The 20,264-nt window shown below is 38.8% G+C and overlaps 2 protein-coding genes across 4 annotated transcripts; both read left to right on the top strand.

Moving 5' to 3' along the window:
• Positions 1-6,560: 6,560 nt before the first annotated feature.
• On the top strand, positions 6,561-8,472 carry LOC111229827 (alpha-1,3-mannosyl-glycoprotein 4-beta-N-acetylglucosaminyltransferase C-like). The gene is made up of 3 exons (XM_022756299.1): positions 6,561-6,694; positions 6,813-6,960; positions 7,101-8,472. Exons 1-3 carry the CDS (start codon positions 6,566-6,568, stop codon positions 8,267-8,269), a joined length of 1,446 nt encoding a protein of 481 aa, XP_022612020.1. The 5' UTR covers positions 6,561-6,565; the 3' UTR covers positions 8,270-8,472.
• A 2,730-nt stretch (positions 8,473-11,202) lies between these two features.
• Positions 11,203-18,776, top strand: rnf141 (ring finger protein 141). 3 transcript variants are annotated; one of them, XM_022756385.1, is made up of 6 exons: positions 11,288-11,375; positions 12,784-12,987; positions 15,208-15,316; positions 17,041-17,222; positions 18,109-18,216; positions 18,341-18,776. In XM_022756385.1, exons 2-6 carry the CDS (start codon positions 12,851-12,853, stop codon positions 18,489-18,491), a joined length of 687 nt encoding a protein of 228 aa, XP_022612106.1. In that variant the 5' UTR covers positions 11,288-11,375; positions 12,784-12,850; the 3' UTR covers positions 18,492-18,776. The 3 variants fall into 3 exon arrangements, with proteins under 3 accessions (XP_022612107.1, XP_022612106.1, XP_022612105.1); XM_022756384.1 differs by having other exon boundaries at positions 11,300-11,387; XM_022756386.1 differs by lacking the exon at positions 12,784-12,987 and having other exon boundaries at positions 11,203-11,387.
• Positions 18,777-20,264: the final 1,488 nt, after the last annotated feature.

Below are 20,264 nucleotides of genomic sequence, written 5' to 3'. Positions count from 1 at the left end.
GGAGAATAACAGCTGGATATAGTGTCTGAGACGCGCATTGTATATTAAATTACAATCATAGGGTTCCACAAGATTATGTGAAGTTCATAAACTAGAGGGGATTAAAAAAAAAAAAAAAAAAGCCATTAACAGCCATTGGCGCAGATTCCCGAACACCTCAGTGCTGTGATTATCTCTTACACTGAGCTGAAACAATCTGTCCACAGACACAGTATCATTATTACTGTTCAGGTGGAAGTGGATTAAGAGTGAGTGATGTTCCCTCAAATGTCCTCAAAGTTCAGTCTGTTTTTATTATGAGAGAGGACCTTCAATTTCAGGCTCTTTTAAAAGGATAAGAACATAACTCAGCAGCAAAAAATAAATGTGGAGACTTCAGTTTGGAGGTGCAGAGGTCACACAAACAAAGTTACAGAAACAGAGTTGGGCAAAGATACAGTTGGTGATTTTCTGTATTTTTCTTGCTGTCAGCAAAGTTCATTAACAAACCAAAGGCAAGAATGAATTGATCCTTTTAACAAGCACTGTGTATCCTCAACATGATATTGATTGATTGATTAATTGATTGACTTTATTGTCCACCTCGGTGGAAATCTGTCTTTGGCTTCTCCCAAACTACAGTAAAAATACATACAGTATGCATAACACAGCACACCATTAAAAAGATACAGCGTACAATAGTGCAGATGAGCAGGCAGCAGCAGGAGAGAAAATCTTAAAATAACAAGTGTCCCTTCATGCAGTGATTCTCTGTTCAGTGCCTGTATGACATAGGGGAAAAAACTTCTTGGATATGCTCTGGCTGGCCTTTGGGGCCCTGAATCGATGACCAGACGGGAGCAGCTCAATCTGTGTGTGAGATATCTGCAATTATGTGTTTAGCCTCTCTGTGTCAAATATATTGCCAAGTTGTTTTTGTGACCTGCCAATCACCTTCCCTGCAAGATTAACAATTTTGGAGAGTTTGTTTTTGCTCTTTACACTCAAGGCTCAACTATATGTTTTTCCTCAGCCATAGAGCTCCAAGTGAGCCACTGTCTCACATGTCACATATTCCTTCATTACCATGTAGTTTATTTTAAATCAGTCACACATACACCGTCCTGCTGCTGTCAATACGCACTAGAGCACCAAATGTATATTAATCTGCAGCTGAAAAAAGCCTCAACAAATGTGTTATTTACTCTGTTTCCAATAAAAATAGATTGCAAAAATGACCATTCCCAGTAAAACAATCGCAATACTGTTGTATAATGGAGAGCCGTCCCGAGTATTTTGTTCATGCTTTTTCATGCACATAAGAACATCACATGGTCAAACTAAGGTAAATGCATTAACAGCTTAGACAGAGTCGATGATGTGAGCCAGCTATCGTGCAGATTCATCACAGTGGAGTCTCTCAGCCCTTTGTCTCTGCACCAACAAGTGTCCCATCCATCTCTTTCTGTCTTCATTTATTCAGGGAGTGCTGTTTTGCTGAGCAGGCATATTCTGTTTCAACATTTCTCACAGTTACACACATTCCCACCTGGGAGCCTCCCAGTACAACCACAGTCTCTTACTGGTGGACACTTTGCTGCTGCTGCTGCTGCTGCTGCCGCTGACACAAATGGGGATTAAGTGCCTTGCTGAAGGGCACCTTGATGGACGTCATTGAATTTAACGCATTACTCATTCATTCTCCACAATCACACTTTCACAGCGGGTCCAGTTATCAGCTCTGCACCCCCACAGCTACAAACCTGTCTCCTTTAACTTTCATCCAGGCTGCAGGCCTCCCATTCTCCAGATTACTGTTCAGATCTGATAATCTTCATTTCAGGATCCTTTACCAATAGGAACTGACAGAAAAAAAAATTGAATGTGCAGAATCACGCCAGCAAAAGACATTTTAATTGTCCTGGTTGTTTTTATCGTATTTCAGCTGTGGTTTCTGTCCTTGTTGCATCGTAACGCATCGTGACAACATTTTCTGATCTGAGGTTTAGATCATGATAGGCTGAAAACACTGATATTTGATGATCCTGCAAAACCCATATGTCCAATGTCTAGGCTTTTAAAGGGCCACTCCATGAATTTAAAAGTGTAAAATCAAATAGAAGGTAAAGATCAGCTAAAAGGGAGTTTTTCTTTTAGTTTGACCCATATATAAACTGTAATCATGAGCTGATTTGTTGATTCATCTCCTGTCAGGAGTTGGATGAGAAATGAACGTAAGTTTAATTATAAATGAAACAACCATTCATGTATTGTATGTATACAGTCATGGCAGTAATTGTTGGAAAATGACAGAAGACAAAGAATGTGTTTCATTTTTCTCATTCTAGTCCCATTTGCTCCTTAAAGTTAGTGCTCCTGTATATCATAGAGAATTAGGAAGCCGTTGACTGAAATCATCAGCTTTTCCTCCATTTTGTTTAAATAACCTTAATGTAGTTGAGCGGAGGAGAACACAATATGTGCTTCTGTCCTGTGTGGGAATAAAAATAATCCTGATTGGTAAGGCAAGGCATTTCCTTACATATGTACTTTACAGTTCATCAAACATTATTGAACATATGCAATACAGTGATACTGACGCATAATATACATACTATACAAACTGGAGGAGGAATACAGTTGAAAAACCAGCTATGGATACCAATACTAATATAGCCAGCACAAAGCAGCAGTTACACATTCTTATAGTACAAACCACACACACACACACACACATACTTTTCATAGGCCTGAGAAAACAGGAAGGTGGTGCTTAAGTGTAGATACAGTTTTTATTGATCCCGTTGTCTGGGGACCTGGTAGTTGTCAGGTTGTTGGTTCCAAACATCAGGTCACATTTGAACCTCTGAGCCTTCATGCGACAGTTTAACCTTTCTCAAATTTCCCAAAGTTGGCAGCTGGCAGCTTGTCAGAGTGGTGACATGCAACGCCTGACACAATGATGCCAGCATGATTTTTGATGGTCAGTCCCACACCTGTACAATACAGACTGACTGAAGAGAAAAACATTACAACCCTTTCAGCTGCACTATAAACAGGGCGTCTGACTGCTGTCAGCTGTAATGTGCAATTTAACAGAGTAATTTAATAACATTTGCTGCCTGCAGTACACCTGTTTATATAATTTATCCACAAGCTATTGATGAACCTTAAATGTAGATTCAGGAAATTTTAATGGAAGGAGAAATTGCTTGTTTGAATCACACACTTCATTTTCCTTACTTTAGTTTTCATTCATAAGAATTAGCTGTAAACCAGGAGAGCCAGGTTTATATTATTATAACTATATATATATATATATACTCTTATATTAAGAACTGTTGTAATTCCCTTTTCCTGTTGCAAAACAAAAGATCAGTTGATAGTAAAAAATCTCTGGTTTCTGTTCTGGAGAGATTGTTTTTAATGTCCACTAGTTAAGGTCCACCAGTTAATGTCCTATAGGACATATAATAATATTTAATCCTGGACCTCATTAGTATTCCTCTCTACCTGTTATTATTTCACTAGCTCTAATCTAAAATGACTTCAGTCATAGAAATGAGCTTGCCGGGCATACACACTGATAATTTTCTGAGGAAAAAACAAAACAAAAAACAACTTGGCAGAGGAGCATTTTAAACCTAAGCAAACAGGCCCGACAAATGGTGCTTATTTATTCATAGATGTACCTTCATTTCCATATAAATGTACGTGACCTCTTGGAAGCTTGTTTGTTGTTTAGATTCGCTCAGAGAAAGCAAACAAAAAACTAATTTCTTAGCGGTATTTTCTCTCACAGAGAAAGCATGTGACTATTATTTCGCCTTGTTAGATATTCTTTCGGCGTCTCAATATCTGATTTCACAGGCTGCCATCTCAAATAATGGCGTGTGTATCTGTGGAGGTGCTTTTGTGAGGACTTTAATAATATTGACTCACAGCTGTCATTGTGTTTCCACTTACTCTTGCCGCTCGTCTCTCAGGTGCCAGCGTGGAGCGTTTTTGTGACAGAAACACAAAATGGCTTACTTCTCTGGCAGATGGCAGATGGTTTTCCCCCTAAAATGGAGCTCAAGTGATGAATAACACAATGAATAATAAGTTGTTTATTGAGTTATTGCGCCCAGCGGCGGGGGCACGGGCCTGTGTTGAAATTTTCCCTGTCACTGGGGAGCTCACGGTTTCTCACATCGAAGGCTTCATTTTGGTGTTGAGCAACATCAGAATTAGAGAGGGTGTCATGGGATCAGTAGTTTTTTAGATGAGGTTCCAAATAGGACAGAGAGTGAGCGGGGTTATTCTCCTCAGTTAAAGGACTGTCAAGACTATGAGCAAATACCACAGTGAACAAGGCTGAGAGCATTTGTTTTCTATCTTGAAATGTCACTGCTGTTTACTGATTTCTGAAACATCATCTGGCTGCTATGACAGCTGCACACAAACAGAACAGATGCCTGACGTATACCCTTGTGAACAGTTAGATTAACAACCAAAATGACTCATTATTAGCAATCACTTTGCTTAATCCAAAGATAAACCTTGAAATCAGCCTTCAGTATCTCTGTGTCAGTGCTGTTGGCCACATCTGTCGTGCTCAATACCTCATCAATTAACAGTTGAATGTCCATCCAGCTTTGGGACTGATACTTCAGGGCTCCAGCTGATGATTATTCTTTAATTAAATCTGCTCTAATCAATGTTTATACCTTAACAATGGATCAAATGACTATGACTAATGTGAACGGAGTCGCTCATAGTGGTGAACAGAGAATTATCATTCCACTCTCTTATTATTCCCCTCAGTTTTACCAAATGTTTTAACATCTTTCATGTGTGAAGAGGCAACTGGTTGCTAAAATGTTTTAATGATTTGTTTTTAATTTATCAATCAGTCATTTAGTCTTTACAATGTCAGAAAATAGTGAATATTTCAAAAACAAAACAACAGATGCTTAATGGAGCTATTTGTAAGTTTTGCTATTGCTACATAGCTAATGTTAGCATGAACAGCTGTTAACTTACCAGTCTAGAAGAAAACGTTGTGAGTTCAGCATCAAACTTCATTCCTTTACTCATCAAGAGCTGTCTCCAAAGGTGGAAAGCAACACCAGTGTTAACTCTTGTCTCTATCACGTGTTTTTCACTACTGCAGTTAGCATGCTAACCAGCTAGCTGTCTCATCACTTTCTGATAGCGACTCACTGCAGCCCTGGAGACGTAGCGCTGCTCAGAAGACGTATTATAAGCCCTTGTTTTATAAAGACGATAATCACCATCACCTGCTCCCAGCAAGAAACCGCGTTTGGCAGCAGAGAAAACTTACAAATAGCCCCTTTAAAGACGGGACTTTAGAGACAGGACAAGGCAATAAAAGACAATCAAGCCATAAAATCCTGAAAAGATAAAAAGGTGAGATCACAGAAAAATAAAAGAGATGATACTGATAATAAAAACAACTGATAGTATTAAAAGCAATTTTAAGATACAAAACCCACAAAGAATTATAAAAAAAAGGTTGAGTTAATTAAAAGCAAGACCATAAAGATAAGTTTTGAGCTGCTTTTTTAAAATATCAATCAGATATCAGAGATTGTTTGTCTATGCAATGGGATTTCAAATCTCCAGTGTATAGCTACAGAAAGCTGCTTCGCCAAACGTTTTGCACTTTATTTGTGGCATATTTATCAAACCAACGTTAAGCGACCTACGTGAACGGTGAATGGAACATATAATCTGACAGGCAAATGAAAGATATAAAGGCTCTAGACCATTTTCAGCTTTAAAAACAAGTAAAAGAATTTAAATTTAAATGATCTATCCTCAACGTTACAGTGCAGCCAGCGCAGTGAATACTAATAATAGTACTGGTGTTTTCTTTTCCTAGCTTTGGTGAAGATGCTTGCTGCAGAATTTTGAATGAGTTGCATTAATCAAAGTATGAAAATACAAAGACATGAGTCAGTTAAGTATCTTTTAAAGAAAGGTTGGGTCTGACTCTCGCAATGTTTCTTCTTTTTAATGTTACTGATGTGACTTCCAAAATTCAGTTCAGTCCATATACTATAGGTCATAGGTCAGAGGTCATAACATATTTCTCTCCCATTGTTTCCTGACCTCATCCTGTCTGTAGATGTTCTAATGAAACACTGAAAAAAGACATTCAGTTGCATGAATATTAAAAAAAGGAGAAAACCTGCAAATTCTCACATGAAAGATGAATTTTGCTTGATAAATGAATAAAATAATTGTTGATTTGTTTTCTGTTAATTATTTAGCTAATTGTTTCAGCACTATGATACTTGGATCTTTTAGCCTTTTTTCCTGTCAGTGAAACATCAGTTCTTCTCTGAGGCGAAACTCATTCATGCTTTCTGAGTACAGCAGGTGATGAGGTCTTTGTTATTCTATTCACAGAAGTCTACAGCTAATCTTTAATATCAGTGTCATAACCCCAATGTCTACAAGGATTAGAATTTTTTAAAAATTTGTAGTTGGCCATGTGCGCGAGCTCCCATACATTTTAATTTCCCTTTGATTACCATCTTTCTGTTTGTCTCTCTTTCCTGCAGTGAGGGGCGTGATCATGAGGCTGATGTGGAAGTCCGTGGACAAGATGAGGTGTTTTAGGAAGCGGTCCATGTTCCCATTCCTCGGCTTCCTCATCACCTTTCTGCTCTTTTTCAACCTGTACATGGATGATGGATATGTGCTGGTAGGTGCATCTTCTTTGAGATGTATGATGATGATTGAATGCTTTGAATGCTCCTTTGCGATTTTAGCTCTCGGCATTTTACTCTTTGCTCGGTGTGTGCTTGTTTTTGAAATTCTAGGAGGCTGAAAAAAGACAGCTGGGAGAGACACTGATGCATTCTGCAAACTCTGAGAGATACGTCCACACGTTCAGAGACTTATCCAATTTCTCTGGGACCATTAATGTGACCTATCGCTATCTGGCAGGAATTCCTCTGCCACGCAAAAGTAGGTATTTCTACTAAGTAATTGATAGTAATTTTATGCGAATGGCTGAGTTCTGAAGATATTTAGTATCACAAGCAACAAGAATTGTTTTAAGATTTTGTTCCATAATAAGAAATGACAAAAATGATTTCTGTTCACAGAGTATCTAACCATCGGTTTGTCCTCTGTCAAGAGGAAAAAAGGTAATTATCTTCTGGAAACAATCAAATCCATCTTTGATCAGTCCAGTTATGAGGAACTGAAAGAAATTGTGGTTGTGGTCCACCTGGCAGACTTTGACCTGGTGTGGTGTGAGAACCTGGTGCAGGAAATCACTAGGAAGTTTGCACACCACATCATAGCCGGACGCCTCCTGGTGATCCACACTCCAGAGGAGTATTACCCATCTCTGGATGGGTTGAAAAGGAACTACAACGACCCGGAGGACCGGGTCCGTTTCCGCTCTAAGCAGAACATTGACTACGCTTTCCTTCTCAACTTCTGCACGAACCTCTCTCACTTCTACATGATGTTAGAGGATGACGTGCGCTGCTCCAGGAACTTCCTGACAGCACTGAAGAAGGTGATCACCTCCAGAGAAGGTTCCTACTGGGTGATGCTGGAGTTTTCCAAGCTGGGCTACATTGGAAAGCTGTACCACTCCAAAGACCTACCTCGTCTGGCTCATTTCCTCCTCATGTTCTACCAGGAAATGCCCTGCGACTGGCTCCTCATCCATTTCAGGGGTCTGCTGGCCCAGAAGGATGTGATCCGTTTCAAGCCCTCACTGTTCCAGCACATGGGCTACTACTCCTCTTACAAAGGAGCAGAGAACAAACTGAAAGACGACGACTTCGAGGAAGACTCCATAGACATTCCTGACAACCCTCCTGCCGGCCTTTACACAAACATCAACGTCTTTGAAAACTATGACGCCACGAAGGCTTATAGTAGTATCGTAGATGAATATTTCTGGGGGAAACCTCCCTGTACTGGAGATTTCTTTGTCATAATCTTTAACAAATCAACGAAAATCAGCAGAATTAAAATAGTTACAGGTACAGAGGATCGACAGAATGACATTCTTCATCACGGGGCCTTGGAAGTGGGACAGAAGTCAGTGGAAACTAAGCAGGGAAGGCAGTGCACATCCTACATCACGTTAGGGGAGTTTAAAGGCGGAAACATTGAGGTGAACAATGTGGACCACAAGATCGGCTTTGATATCGAGTGTGTACGAATAGTTGTTACTGCCAGTCAGAAAGAGTGGCTCATCATAAGAACTATCAGTTTATGGACCACACAGCCAGTGAGTCAGTTAAAGAAATAACAGAAGACTGTTTTAAATTATCATCTGTATGTACAGTATTAACTATAGATGCACTTGCTAAGTTCATCTTGAACTACTGCTGTTTATTGAATTCAAAACAATCCATATTTTCTTGGGTTGTTCAGAGACCTGCTGTATGTTTTCAAGGTGATGTATTAAAATGACCAATCTGTACATTATGGAGCCTTTATACTTATGTTCATTTTCAGAAAATCTGTACATAAAGTTGTTCATACCTGGCTGGTATCTTTTGTTTTTCCTCTTTCTCAGCACCTGAGAATGAATCTAAGCTTAAAAACAAAGAGCTTACCTCTAATGGGTTGTTTTTCTTGGTTCAGACAGATATTTTTAATGACTGGTTCCAGAGCCCTAGAATCGCCGCCAACACCCAGGTCTGCACCCAGACAAAGCTGATGGATAGCTGTCTTTCATATAGTGTTTCCAAATATGAAAATAAATAGGGGTGGATTCAGTGATGAATGCTTAATGTGTGTTTTCACATCTAAAGTTTACCAAGTATATTAACATTTCTATGTTAATAAATGTTGTGAGTGAGGAGTTGTGAGTAGCTGAGGTAGAGCTAAAAGAGTATGCCTCAACCAGACGATATAGAAGTTCCATCTCCCATCCAAAAGTGTTTTTGAATATACTAAAAAAAAAATCAAGCCCTTTAATAACTAGGAATAGGGTAAATATATAGGGTTTTTTTCTCCTACAAATCAATTATGAAATGGGAGTAAATATTTGATTCTTTAAAGAGTGGAGCTAAGTGAACCAGCATCTTCATTCCAAACAGCTGGATTTCTTTATAGTGGATCTTGTCAACATCATCAACAGCCTGTCTGACATATGCAGTATTACAATCTGTGGGGTTCATCTTCATTTTGTTTGGAATTGTTTGCTGCCATCTGCTGGTAAGTTTACAGCTTGCCACAGAGGGAACCTTGTCTTCTTGTGTAAATGTAATAAAATGTCCTGATCATTGGATTAAAAGTGTAAAAGGAAATCATATAAATTGTCAAAAAAAAAAGTTCTAAAACCACATCATTACAGTACCTGACAATTATTACTTCATATAAAGGTTGTAAAGTACTTGTAACTGGTGATGTCATAGTATTGAGTACCAGGCCACTGTGATATAAGATAAATGTATAAAACATTATTTAATTCAATTTCATTATTACATCATAAATTAAAAATATGTTACAGCTCTCATTAATGTGTCATAACTCATTACAAAAGGTGTAATGGAGATATAATATTACATTTTTACACGTAACTACATTTAAATGTCAGGAGTTACAGTAGATGCTATATATAAACTCATTTGGCAACACTGATGACGTATATATTTTGTGTCTTACTCCGAGACTGGACATGTAATTTTCCACACATGATAAACTGTATCTGCTTCATTTGTGATTGAGTGGGCTTATGAATCTTATATGATCAAATAGACTTAATTATATTATTGACCTCTGTTATTGATCTCAAAGTTTATTAGACTCTTTCAGCACCATGTGCTGTTCAGATAGCCTCTCCTCATGTGGGAGCATTGATTTTTATTGAATGTTACTAGGTCATATTTATCGGGATTTACTTTGCATTTTAACCTACAGTGGGTTTATGAGAAAGCATATAAAGGTTTTGTATAGAAGTTATAAAAATCTACCAAAAAAAGACTTTAATGAAAAAAAGAATCTTGAGGAAGTGCAACAGAGGAGGGATATCTCCTTCAGCATGGACAGATATGAAATAGTATTGTTTATACAGAGTAAACAGAAATAACAACAGTAAAATAACAATATGGAGAAAATGAATAACAATATTAGGTAAATAAACAAAGTGCCAAACTATATGAAAACCATGAATCTGTGAAAATTGTGGCCCTCTTCTCCTCAGGTCCGGAGAGTTACAGGTGTCACCTGTGCTGCAGGCTCTTCTCTGTGTGAGTCCTCTTCAGGTGAGGTGTGTGCCAGCAGATAACAGATGGCCTGGCTACAGACAGAGCCAAACCCAAAATGAGATTTGGTGAAAAATAGATTTTTCACCAGGGAACTAAGTTCAGCTAACTTCTCTAACTCTGTGACATTTAATTGGGTTGTATCAGAAGTTAATCTGCTCCTTTTCTTTTTTTAATCATGCTATCAACAACCTGAGTCTTTATTTTAGTGGCTATTGCACATTTCAGTTCATACACATTTCAGAGTTCCTTCTCCATTTGCTCTCTGATGTCTTCATCCTGAATATACTGTATATCCTGAATATATCTTATATTCTCCTCCTTATATCTGTCCCCAAGTGGACCATTCTTCTCTCCTGCCTTTCAGTTGAATGCAGTTTCCCTGATCATATTTCTCTGCTCATTATATTCTCTACCTCTTGATTTTTTTCTTTTTTTTTACCACCTACTGCCTCCCAGACATTCTGTAGTTATGTGTAATCTTAACCAATCTCCCATCATCCTTCTCCTGCAGTTTAGAAAATCAAGACAGTGCATGGCATCAAGGAAAATAACCACAAACAATTATTTCTGAATGGATTTAAATGAATTTGAATTTTACTCATCCTCATTTTTCTTATTCATTATATGGTGTGCATCTATTTGATACCACTTAGTGGTATCAAATAATTAAGATTATGCAATACAACAAAGCAGACTTTGCAGACTTGACAGGTAATTACCTCAGCAGTAATAATAATAAAAATAATAATAATAATAACAATTATTATTATTATTATATTACATTTTATTTTGTTATCATGTTATTTAATTCCATTTTTTATCATTCATTTAACCTTACATCAGTGGAATTGGTTTTTATGTTTCTTTCATGATTTTGTTTTTAATTTGCTTCCGTGACTGAAGCACTTTGTAACTCACAGTGTTTCCACAATAAGTTCCATAAATGGTAAAGTGACGTACGCTGCGACGTCATCAAACAGCGATCGTGCGGCGTCAACCAAAACAGAAGCTAACAGCTAATGGTGAACTTCTGCCTCTGATGTTGACACTTTGCTCAGAAGCTTGTTTTTCTCTCCTCACGCCACATAAACACCTTTACCCTTCTTGTGTCCAGCGTGGCGTCGGCTCCTCCACCCTGAGGTTTGTTAAGTGGTGAGTTACGTGCTAAGTAAGGCTGCTCCTTGTTAGCAAAATTGCTGTCGCTGTTGCTATGGCATATAAATCGTGTTTGACTTGAGGTTCAGTGCAGGATTATGTTTTTAATTTAGGTCATGTTTTGAAAGAGTCAGCTAAACGTGTGAAAGCCAGAATAATGCTGTTATTCACTGCTGTGAGGGCTGAGTTGGTTAACGGTCGCAGCCTTAGTTTCATTTTCAGTAGTTCGTTGTTATGTAATGCTACTAATTAAGCTAATACAGTTCAGCTGCAGTTCCTGCGAGTTTTTGAAACTGCTGATCTCCTGGGATTTTCACACACAATAGGCTCCAGAGTTTACTAAGAATAGTGCCAGAAACAAAAACTGTCCAGTGAGCAGCAGCTCTGTGAACAGAGAGAGAGAGAGAGAGAGGTCAGATGAGAATGGACAGACCGGTTGCAGCTGACAGAAAGACTATGGTCACTCAGATAACCAGTGGTGAGCAGAAAAGCTTCAGAGGGAACAACACATCCAACCTTGAGGTGGATGGACTACAACAGCAGAAGACTACGTCAGGTTCCACTTCCTGTAACAAAGAACAGAAACCTGTGGCTGCAGTGGATACAGACACACCAACACTGGACCCTTGAAGACTGGAGAAATGTAGTCTGGTCTGATGGATGTGGATTTGTGCTGATGCAGCAGATGGTCGGGTCAAAGTTTGAATCCATAGACCCAACCTGCCTTGTATCAACAGTCCAGGCTGATGGTGGTGTAATGGTTTTGGGGATGTTTTTTTGTCACATACAAATCAGTCTTGGTCTGAGTATCACAGTCTGTCTGAGTATTGTTGTTGACCATGTTCATCCCTTCATGGCCACAGTACCATCTGCTAATGTTTACTTCCGACAGGATAATGCTCCATGTCACAAACTGGTTTCATGAATATGACATTGAGTTCGGTGAACTTCAGTCTCCAGACCTGAATCCAGTAGAACACCTTTGTGATGTGGTAGAACAGGAGATTTGCAACTTGAATGTCCAGCTGACAAATCAGCAGAAATGTTGTGATTCAGTCATGTCAACATGGAGCAGAGTCTCAGAGGAAAGTTTCAACATCTCGAGGAATCTGTGACATGAAGACCTGAGGCTGTTTGAGTGCAAAGAGAGGACCTACCCAGTGTTAGTGTGGTGTTCCTAAGAATGTGCTTAGTGAGTGCTTCTAGTAACATTAATGTCTCTAAAAGACAGCTAAGTTCAGACTAAACCACACCTGCTGGTGAAAGAGCAAGTTTACAAGCAGATTGTATGGACATCCCTGTCAAACAAAAAAACAGGGGGGAAAAGTGCACTATACAGAACATATATAAAACAGTCCAAACCAGATTTCAAATACTATTTATTTCTCTCTAGGCTCTGCAGAACTGAATGAGGTGCGGTCTTCTGCCAGTGCTGTTTTTTAAGTGCTGCTGCTGCCAGGATGGGCCAGCAGATCTCAGGTCAGGCGGTGCTGACCCGTCTGCCTGAGAAGCTGGTGAAACACGCCCAGCTGGTACGTGACAGTGGCTACCTCACCTACGAGGAGTTTCTGGCAAGAGTGGCTGAACTTAACGACGTGTAAGTCACAGTCTGTTGAGGACACACACATACAGTTTTTTTTTAATTTTTTTTTTTTATTATTTTTTTGGGCTTTTTGTGCCTTTAATGGACAGGACAGTAGAGAGACAGGAAATGGGGAGGGGGGGGGGGCTGTAGCCTCTATATATGGGGCGCCTGCGTAACCCACTGCGCTACACGACGCCCCACACACATACAGCTTTAATTAATGAAATAAAAAATAAAACTTGACTTACATGTAGTGGAGAGGCAGGTTTGCTTTGGAACAAACTTGTGTTCAGAAATGACTGTGAGGGGAATGTAAAGATGGAAATATGTGGCCTCACTCACTTCACAAAGGACACCTGGATGTTTTGTGGATTTTTTTGGCTAGTGTAGTTTAGTCTGTTCCAGTGGAGAGCTAAATTGCAGAGCTGCAGCACTCTTCCATCATCCAGGATTTGGCCCATTTTATTCCCCAGGCCCATTAGGCCATGCTTCTGCCAATTTAATTTTAGCTCACCAGCTCTCAGAGATAGTGACAGAGATGCAGGACAATGTGGTTGCAGTGAGCTAGTCTCAGTTGTTCCAAAAATCTCAATAACATGAAATGAAACAGAAGAAAAATAAACCCATCTATCCATTCACTATACTTGCTTATCCCCTGATGCTGGGGTTGGAGCCTATGACAGCTGTTATAGGATAATATAAGTCATTGTCTATGATTACCTATAGTTACAGAGGCTTCAGAAAGTATTCAGACTGTTCACTTTATTATGTTGTAGATTTAAATGTAAATAGATATATTTGGCACATTTCCCCATCAGTCTACACTCAATAATCCATTATGACAAAGTCAAAACATTTTATTAAACAAAAAGTAAAATCTCTCTTTTACAAAATACCCTTAGACCCTCAGACCCTCAAACCTTAATCCAGTCCTTTGAGGAGGCTCCTTTGGCAGCAGTTACAGTTTCAAGTCTTTTTGGGGAAGTTTCTACAAGCTTTGCACACCTGGATTTGGTCAGTTTATCCCATTATTCCTGACAGATCCTCTCAAGCTCTGTCACATTGGCTGGGAAGTGTCTGTGAGCTGCCTTCTTCAGGCCTCTCCACAGATGTTTTATGGGGTTTAAACCTGGGCTTTGGCTGGGCCACTCAAGGACAGACAGAGCCTTGTCCTGAAACTACTCCATCATTTTCCTGGCTGTGTGCTTCAGGTCATTGTCATGCTGAAAGGTGAACCATCGCCTCAGGTCATGTGCACTCTGGAGTAGGTTTTCTTCAAGGACCTCTCTGTATTTGTCTGCATTCATCCTTCCATCAATTCTAACCAGTTTCTCTGTCTCTGCCACTGAGGATCCCCCCATAGCCTGATGCTGCCACCACCATGCTTCACTGTGGGGATGGTGTTATCTGTGTGATGAGTGGTGCCAGGTGCCAGACATAGTGTTTGGAGTTCTGCCCAGAGGGTTTTATTTTTGTCTCAATAGACCAGAGAATCTTTGTCCTCATGAGTCCTTTAAATGATGTTTGTCAAACTCCATGTAGGCTGTCTTTCATTCAAAGTGGTTTGTGCCTAACCACTGTGGCATAAAGGCCTGACTGATGGAAAGCAGCTGAGATGGCTGTCCTTCTGGCAGGTTCTCCCATCTCTTCAGAGAACTTCAGAAGCTCTGTTAGAGGGACTGTTGGGTTCTTGATCAACTCCCTGACCAAGGCTGGTTACTCAGTTTGGCTGGACAGCCAATTCACAATTATTGAGGCCACTGTGGTCGTCTCAATAATTGTGAAATGGAAAAAAACAGCAAACATGATGCACTTGAATACAAGACAGATTTTAGTTTTTAATTAGTTTGCAAACATTTCTAAAGCATATTTCCACTTCATCATTATGGGTTATTGAGCATAGATTAATGGACAATTTTATTGATTTTAAAATCAAATCTACAATACAATTAAGTGTGCAAAAAGTATTCCAGCAGTAGAAACACAAGCAAACAGCAGTTTGATTAGATCAGTGGTAATATTGGAATATTAGTAGTAGCGAAAATACTGTTTTAGGGTAGATTTTCCACTATAACATTCAGCATGGCCAGAAGTGTAGTCAAGATTTAGTGAAAATCAAAATACAGCAGGAGTTTTTTTTTAAATATTGAACAGTAGCAAACAGCAGTAAAAACGATGCAGAATGGTTGTGAAGTTGAACATACCCTTTTGCCTCTGCTGCGTCTCTCTCAGTACGGCCAAGCTAGCTGCTGGACAGCAGAAGCACCTGCTGTTTGAGGTGCAGCCAGGATCCGATGCCACAGCCTTGTGGAAGGTGGCTGTCAGGATCGTCTGTACCAAGGTGAGACCAAATACCCTTTTACACATACATCACATGCCAACCTGAGCATCTGTCTATGAATTTTGATTTTGTGACAGAGAAGGGGACAGATGCCTTTGAAACTGTACACCAGAGAATTGTGATTATGTGTGGGAGAAAGTGTGCATAGATATACTCTTTCTAATGTTTATGCCTGTTCAATAGAGTTAGACACATTAATCAGTTTAGAAATAGACCTCTTATCAAAAAATAAATGGGAAGAATTTCAAACCTAATTGGAACTATTTGGTTTTACATACAAACAACATATAGTTTCGATGTGTGTTTAAAACATCTGTGGTAAGATTTTAACTTGTCCCTCTTTGTCTGTGCAGCTTTTCTCTCTCTCTACATCACTCATCCATTCACTCTCTCTTCCAACAGCAACCCCATCATTAACAGGGACCAAAGTTTATCAGCGTATACAGTTAATCCAAACTAAACTTAAAATACAGTTGTTCAATGCAGCATTTTTCTTTTGTCTTATTTAGTTTCAGTGTCACATAGTAGTTTCTTTTTCACATTGCATCATCCATATCTCTGTTGTTTTCTGTCTTTTATCTGAGAGGTTGTATCTCATTCTCAAAACTTTTTAAAACGAGAAATCTCTCAAATAAATAGGGTATACAGGAAATACAACAATAAACCTGGTATATTTCGCCTGTAAACATGTGAATGTAAATGGCTGCCAAAATCCATAACCACAGCATGGGTTATGGATATGAGTATCTTATATCAAATTGTGACCAGCTGTATCTAATACTTTGTCTCACGTGCGTGGGACTGTAAGTGCAGGCAGAAAAATATTTCATGCTTTTCTTTCAGTATTCCACCAATACACCATTGTGGTTGAGTCATTCTGCAGTTTAATTTTGAAGGGAACACACTGTTCAGTTTGTGCAGCATTTCATGTTGACAGCATCACTACTTTTATTACAAATAACACAACAAGACTCAGCCTCTTGAGAGATCATTTACATGCAAACTATAACTAAGAACTACACTGATTGTCTGTGGAAACACCTAACAATGTTTGACTGTCACATGATCATCAAATACTACCTCAGGTGCTTACAGGGATTTTTACACAGAAATCACCAAATTTAAAGGATAATTTGCAGTTTTCTATCTTACAAGGTTTTGCTCCCTGCCAGAATTTCTCCTGTTCATATTGGCCATTAAAAATCCTTCCTTTTGTGTTTTCAGTGTAAGTGACGGGGGATAAAATCTACAGTTCTCATTTTGTGGTAAAATGTGTTCTGAGGTTTATCTGAAGATAATATGAGACATTACACTGACTTAGACAAATCAAGTGATTATCTTCCAAAGTTATAGAATTTTTAGAATAAAATTTCCTCTTTGTGTTTTCCTGAATAGTGTGTCCTGTTCAGCTGCAGTGGAGGGGTAATAACTGTGGAAATCATCCACTTCATTTGACTAATTTAGGCCTCATAATAGCTTCAGCTGTGGACTGTGGATTCAGAATAACTACAGCAAGTAAAACCCTTAAATTTTCATGTTGGTAAAATGGAAAAAATTGGGAATCTGTCCTTTAAAGATGTGTAAAATCTTGACAAGATAGCATAACAGCTTGAATTATATAAACACATGGAACAGTGAAGGATTGTGGCTGAAGGGGTACATATCTACCGTAAACTACACCAGTGTGTCATATGAGTCATGTGTTTGCCTTTGCCCCCTCCCAGATCAACAAGGAAAGCGGTATGGTGGAAGCATCACGGATCATGAACCTATATCAGTTTATCCAGCTGTATCATGACATCACCAGTCAGGCTACTGAGGTGCTGTCTGCAGAGGGTGCCAGCGAGGGCCCATCTGCCCAGCTCCCCTCCACAGACTCCTGCCAGGCCAGCATGTGGATGGGCAGGTCAGTTCCCACGATGTGATCCTTATCAAAGACACAGTAACGAGTACAGTGTTTACCTCAGTGTATCATTTTGCCTTTGAACGGTTTTATTTACATTCATTATTTCACACCAGAGACTCTGAGGACAAACTTAAGACCTAAAGGGTTTTTTTAAGTGTTTAAACCAGGTGTTTGTTGTTGGGTTTTTTTTTGTTTTTTTTTTGAGGATCCAAGGAGTACTAGTAACCACTTTGTGGAAGCTTGTTGAAGTCAAAATAAACAATAAAAAAAAAGTACATTTATGATTACGCTGGCTTTTGGTTTAAATTATCCTGGTGGTTCACAGTTACTGTAGGTCTCATGTAAAGAATATTTTTATGACTTGTCTGTTCATGAATTGCCATCCATAGGGGGAGCTTTGGGCAGGTTGAGGAGGTATGTCTAAATTCTCTTTTTGTTTTTTGTTACTTAAATTTTTATTCAGTTTCTTTTTCCAAAAGGTACATTGTACAGAACAGCAACAAGAATGCAATAGTAAAACCAATATTGCCAGGATGTTAACATATTAGTATCCATATTACAAATGTCATATGGGACATAGTGGTCTTGGATAAAGATAAATGAATAAAACTTAAAATAAGTAGTAACAGCAAAAGGCAGGCAAATGGTATTTTAAGCTGCAACTCGATCTTATCCTAGTATATACCTGTTCCATTTTGACCATCTTGCACATGTCTAAATTCTCAAACATTTTTATAACACAATATTTTTCTATGGCTAAGCAAGAGTTATCCAACATAAAGCAGTTAATTCCAAAATAAAATCTCCACTGCTTAGAAAAAGTGAAAAAAATCTTCCTTCTTTGAAAATAATTAGTTGAGCCCCTTCTGTTTGTGTTTCTGTGCAGAGTGAAGCAGCTGACTGATGAGGAGGAGTGCTGCATCTGCATGGATGGAAAGGCCGACCTTATCCTGCCCTGTGCACACAGCTTCTGCCAGAAATGTATTGATAAATGGTGAGATGATACAAAAAGCTTTTTTTGAATTTTGTAAACAGTTAATCTATTATCTTATAAATCCTTTTAATTTTGTCACAGAAAAGTTTTAGTACAATTATTACACACTCTTCTGTTTCTGCAGGAGTGGGCAGAGCCGAAACTGTCCGATATGTCGCCTGCAAGTGACTGCTGCCAATGAATCATGGGTCATGTCTGATTTCCCCACAGAGGACGACATAGCCGGCTACATCCTCAACTTGGCTGATGAGGCAGGCCACCCACACAGGCCTTAACTTAACAAGTGAAATCGACCCACACCAAGTAGACTTTGCAACACAAAATGCCACTTTCACTGAGGAGGAGATATTTTCTTTCTCTAAAAAGCTAACAACGCAGAATAAACCAGCGTGGTTTCAGTGATAGATTCAGAGCATGAAACTGGTAATGCTTTATTTTAAAGGTCCCCTGTTCTCCAGCTGATTTCCTGGAAACCCAGGAAATAATTCCCTATAAACTTGCTAGTATTTAATTGTAAATTACCAGGATATTTCCAAGGGCTTCAAAATTTGGTACTATAATATAAAAAAAATATAAAGGACATGGAGAAAGTTATGGAGTACTTGCTGGTCTGTGGAAATTAGGTAGAAATATGTTTGTAAGTATGACAGCTGAGTGAATTTTATAGCATGTAGTGTGTTTTATTTGTTGTATCAGTTTGAAACACAAAACTAGGGAATATCCAATTTAGCTGAAAAGTACAGCTGTGTGAAAGTGAATCTGTAATATATGGCAGTTGAAAGAGGAAAAGGAAAATTAAGAGTTTTGTTAATCTTTCTAGGAAACTCGGATATATATTGAAATCTGTCGAAACTAGGAAATTAGCTAGTAATGTAACCAGTGGGTGCTTTATATCTGTAGCAACTAACACTTTGTCCATTTCCCTTATAATTGCTACTAAATGGAGTGGGCCCATCTTTGAATCCTCTCTCGGAAATATCCTAGTAATTTACAACTAAATTCCAGCTAATTTTTAGGGAATTATGAGTGAAGTTTCCAGGAAATTAGCTGGAAAACATGGTATCCGTTGCCATGAAACCCTGTCTCTTTAAGTCCTTAAAATCCCAGGATGCTCTTTGTAACCCACGTATCGTAGATGTGGTGCTTTATGGGAACTGTGTGTGTGATAATATGTTGTCTGAAGTGAAAATTCAATATTTGTGGTATGCTATAATAAATTATAATCCTTTAATTTAACACACAGAATAACCAAAAGTACAGCTCTTACAGTACGGTCTGGGTTGATTTATCCAACATGGGAGAAAAAGACAAACCAGAAACTTTATAATATGAATGCTCATCCAAGTTGAAGTTGCCTTTCATGTTAATATGAATGAGACAGAAGATGAGACTGAAGAGGTGAACTTAAGTCAGCTCTCATATTCAGAGAGGGATGATAACTATGACTCCCTACATAATCATATTTAAATTCAAAAGAATAGTTAAACATTTTGGAAAATATTCGCTTACTGTCAGAGAGCTAAATGAGATGATTGATACCACTTTTATGTCTGTTTGTTAGCTTGTTACCTGACAATAGCTCAGAGCCAAGAAATAGTTTGGCACACAACCCCCCCTAAAACAGTAAACTGATGTTTTTATACTTAAATTTTTGTATGGATGTGTTGATTAGTGAGTTTTAGAGGTGTTGGTAGGTGAATTTTGAAAGCTTTGGACAGCTGTTTCCCCTTGTTTCCAGTCTTAATGCTAAGCTAAGCTAAGCTAACTGGCTCCAGGCTGCAGGCTGTAGCCCTCTGTACAACAGACAGATTTGAGAGTGGTATCGATCTTGTCATCTACAAATAAGCACATTTCCCAAAATTGCTTCAAGTGCAAATTTAAGATACCAAACACACCACCTTTATGCCAGAGCATCTGGTCAAACTGTGAAGCCAAATTTATTTTCCACATGTAAAGCTGTTGTGTAGTCCGTGCAATGTAACCCTGCATGTTTATATCTCACATGACATGCCTTATGATCCGTGTTATGTGAACATGTTATAAACTGA

The sequence above is a fragment of the Seriola dumerili genome, unplaced genomic scaffold (assembly GCF_002260705.1).
Source record: "Seriola dumerili isolate Sdu_G_001 unplaced genomic scaffold, Sdu_1.0 BDQW01000242.1, whole genome shotgun sequence".
Classification (NCBI taxonomy): domain Eukaryota; kingdom Metazoa; phylum Chordata; class Actinopteri; order Carangiformes; family Carangidae; genus Seriola; species Seriola dumerili.
This window is presented reverse-complemented; position numbering and strand designations above follow the sequence as displayed.

Bases quoted from the DNA above. Each gene is read 5' to 3' on its own strand.
- LOC111229827 (XM_022756299.1), top strand. From the start codon at position 6,566: ATGAGGCTGATGTGGAAGTCCGTGGACAAGATGAGGTGTTTTAGGAAG. The intron at 6,695-6,812 runs GTAGGTGCATCT...TTGAAATTCTAG, and splicing joins TGGATGATGGATATGTGCTG to GAGGCTGAAAAAAGACAGCT. The intron at 6,961-7,100 runs GTAGGTATTTCT...TTCTGTTCACAG, and splicing joins AATTCCTCTGCCACGCAAAA to AGTATCTAACCATCGGTTTG.
- rnf141 (XM_022756385.1), top strand. From the start codon at position 12,851: ATGGGCCAGCAGATCTCAGGTCAGGCGGTGCTGACCCGTCTGCCTGAG. The intron at 15,317-17,040 runs GTGAGACCAAAT...GCCCCCTCCCAG, and splicing joins TCAGGATCGTCTGTACCAAG to ATCAACAAGGAAAGCGGTAT. The intron at 17,223-18,108 runs GTCAGTTCCCAC...GTTTCTGTGCAG, and splicing joins GCCAGCATGTGGATGGGCAG to AGTGAAGCAGCTGACTGATG.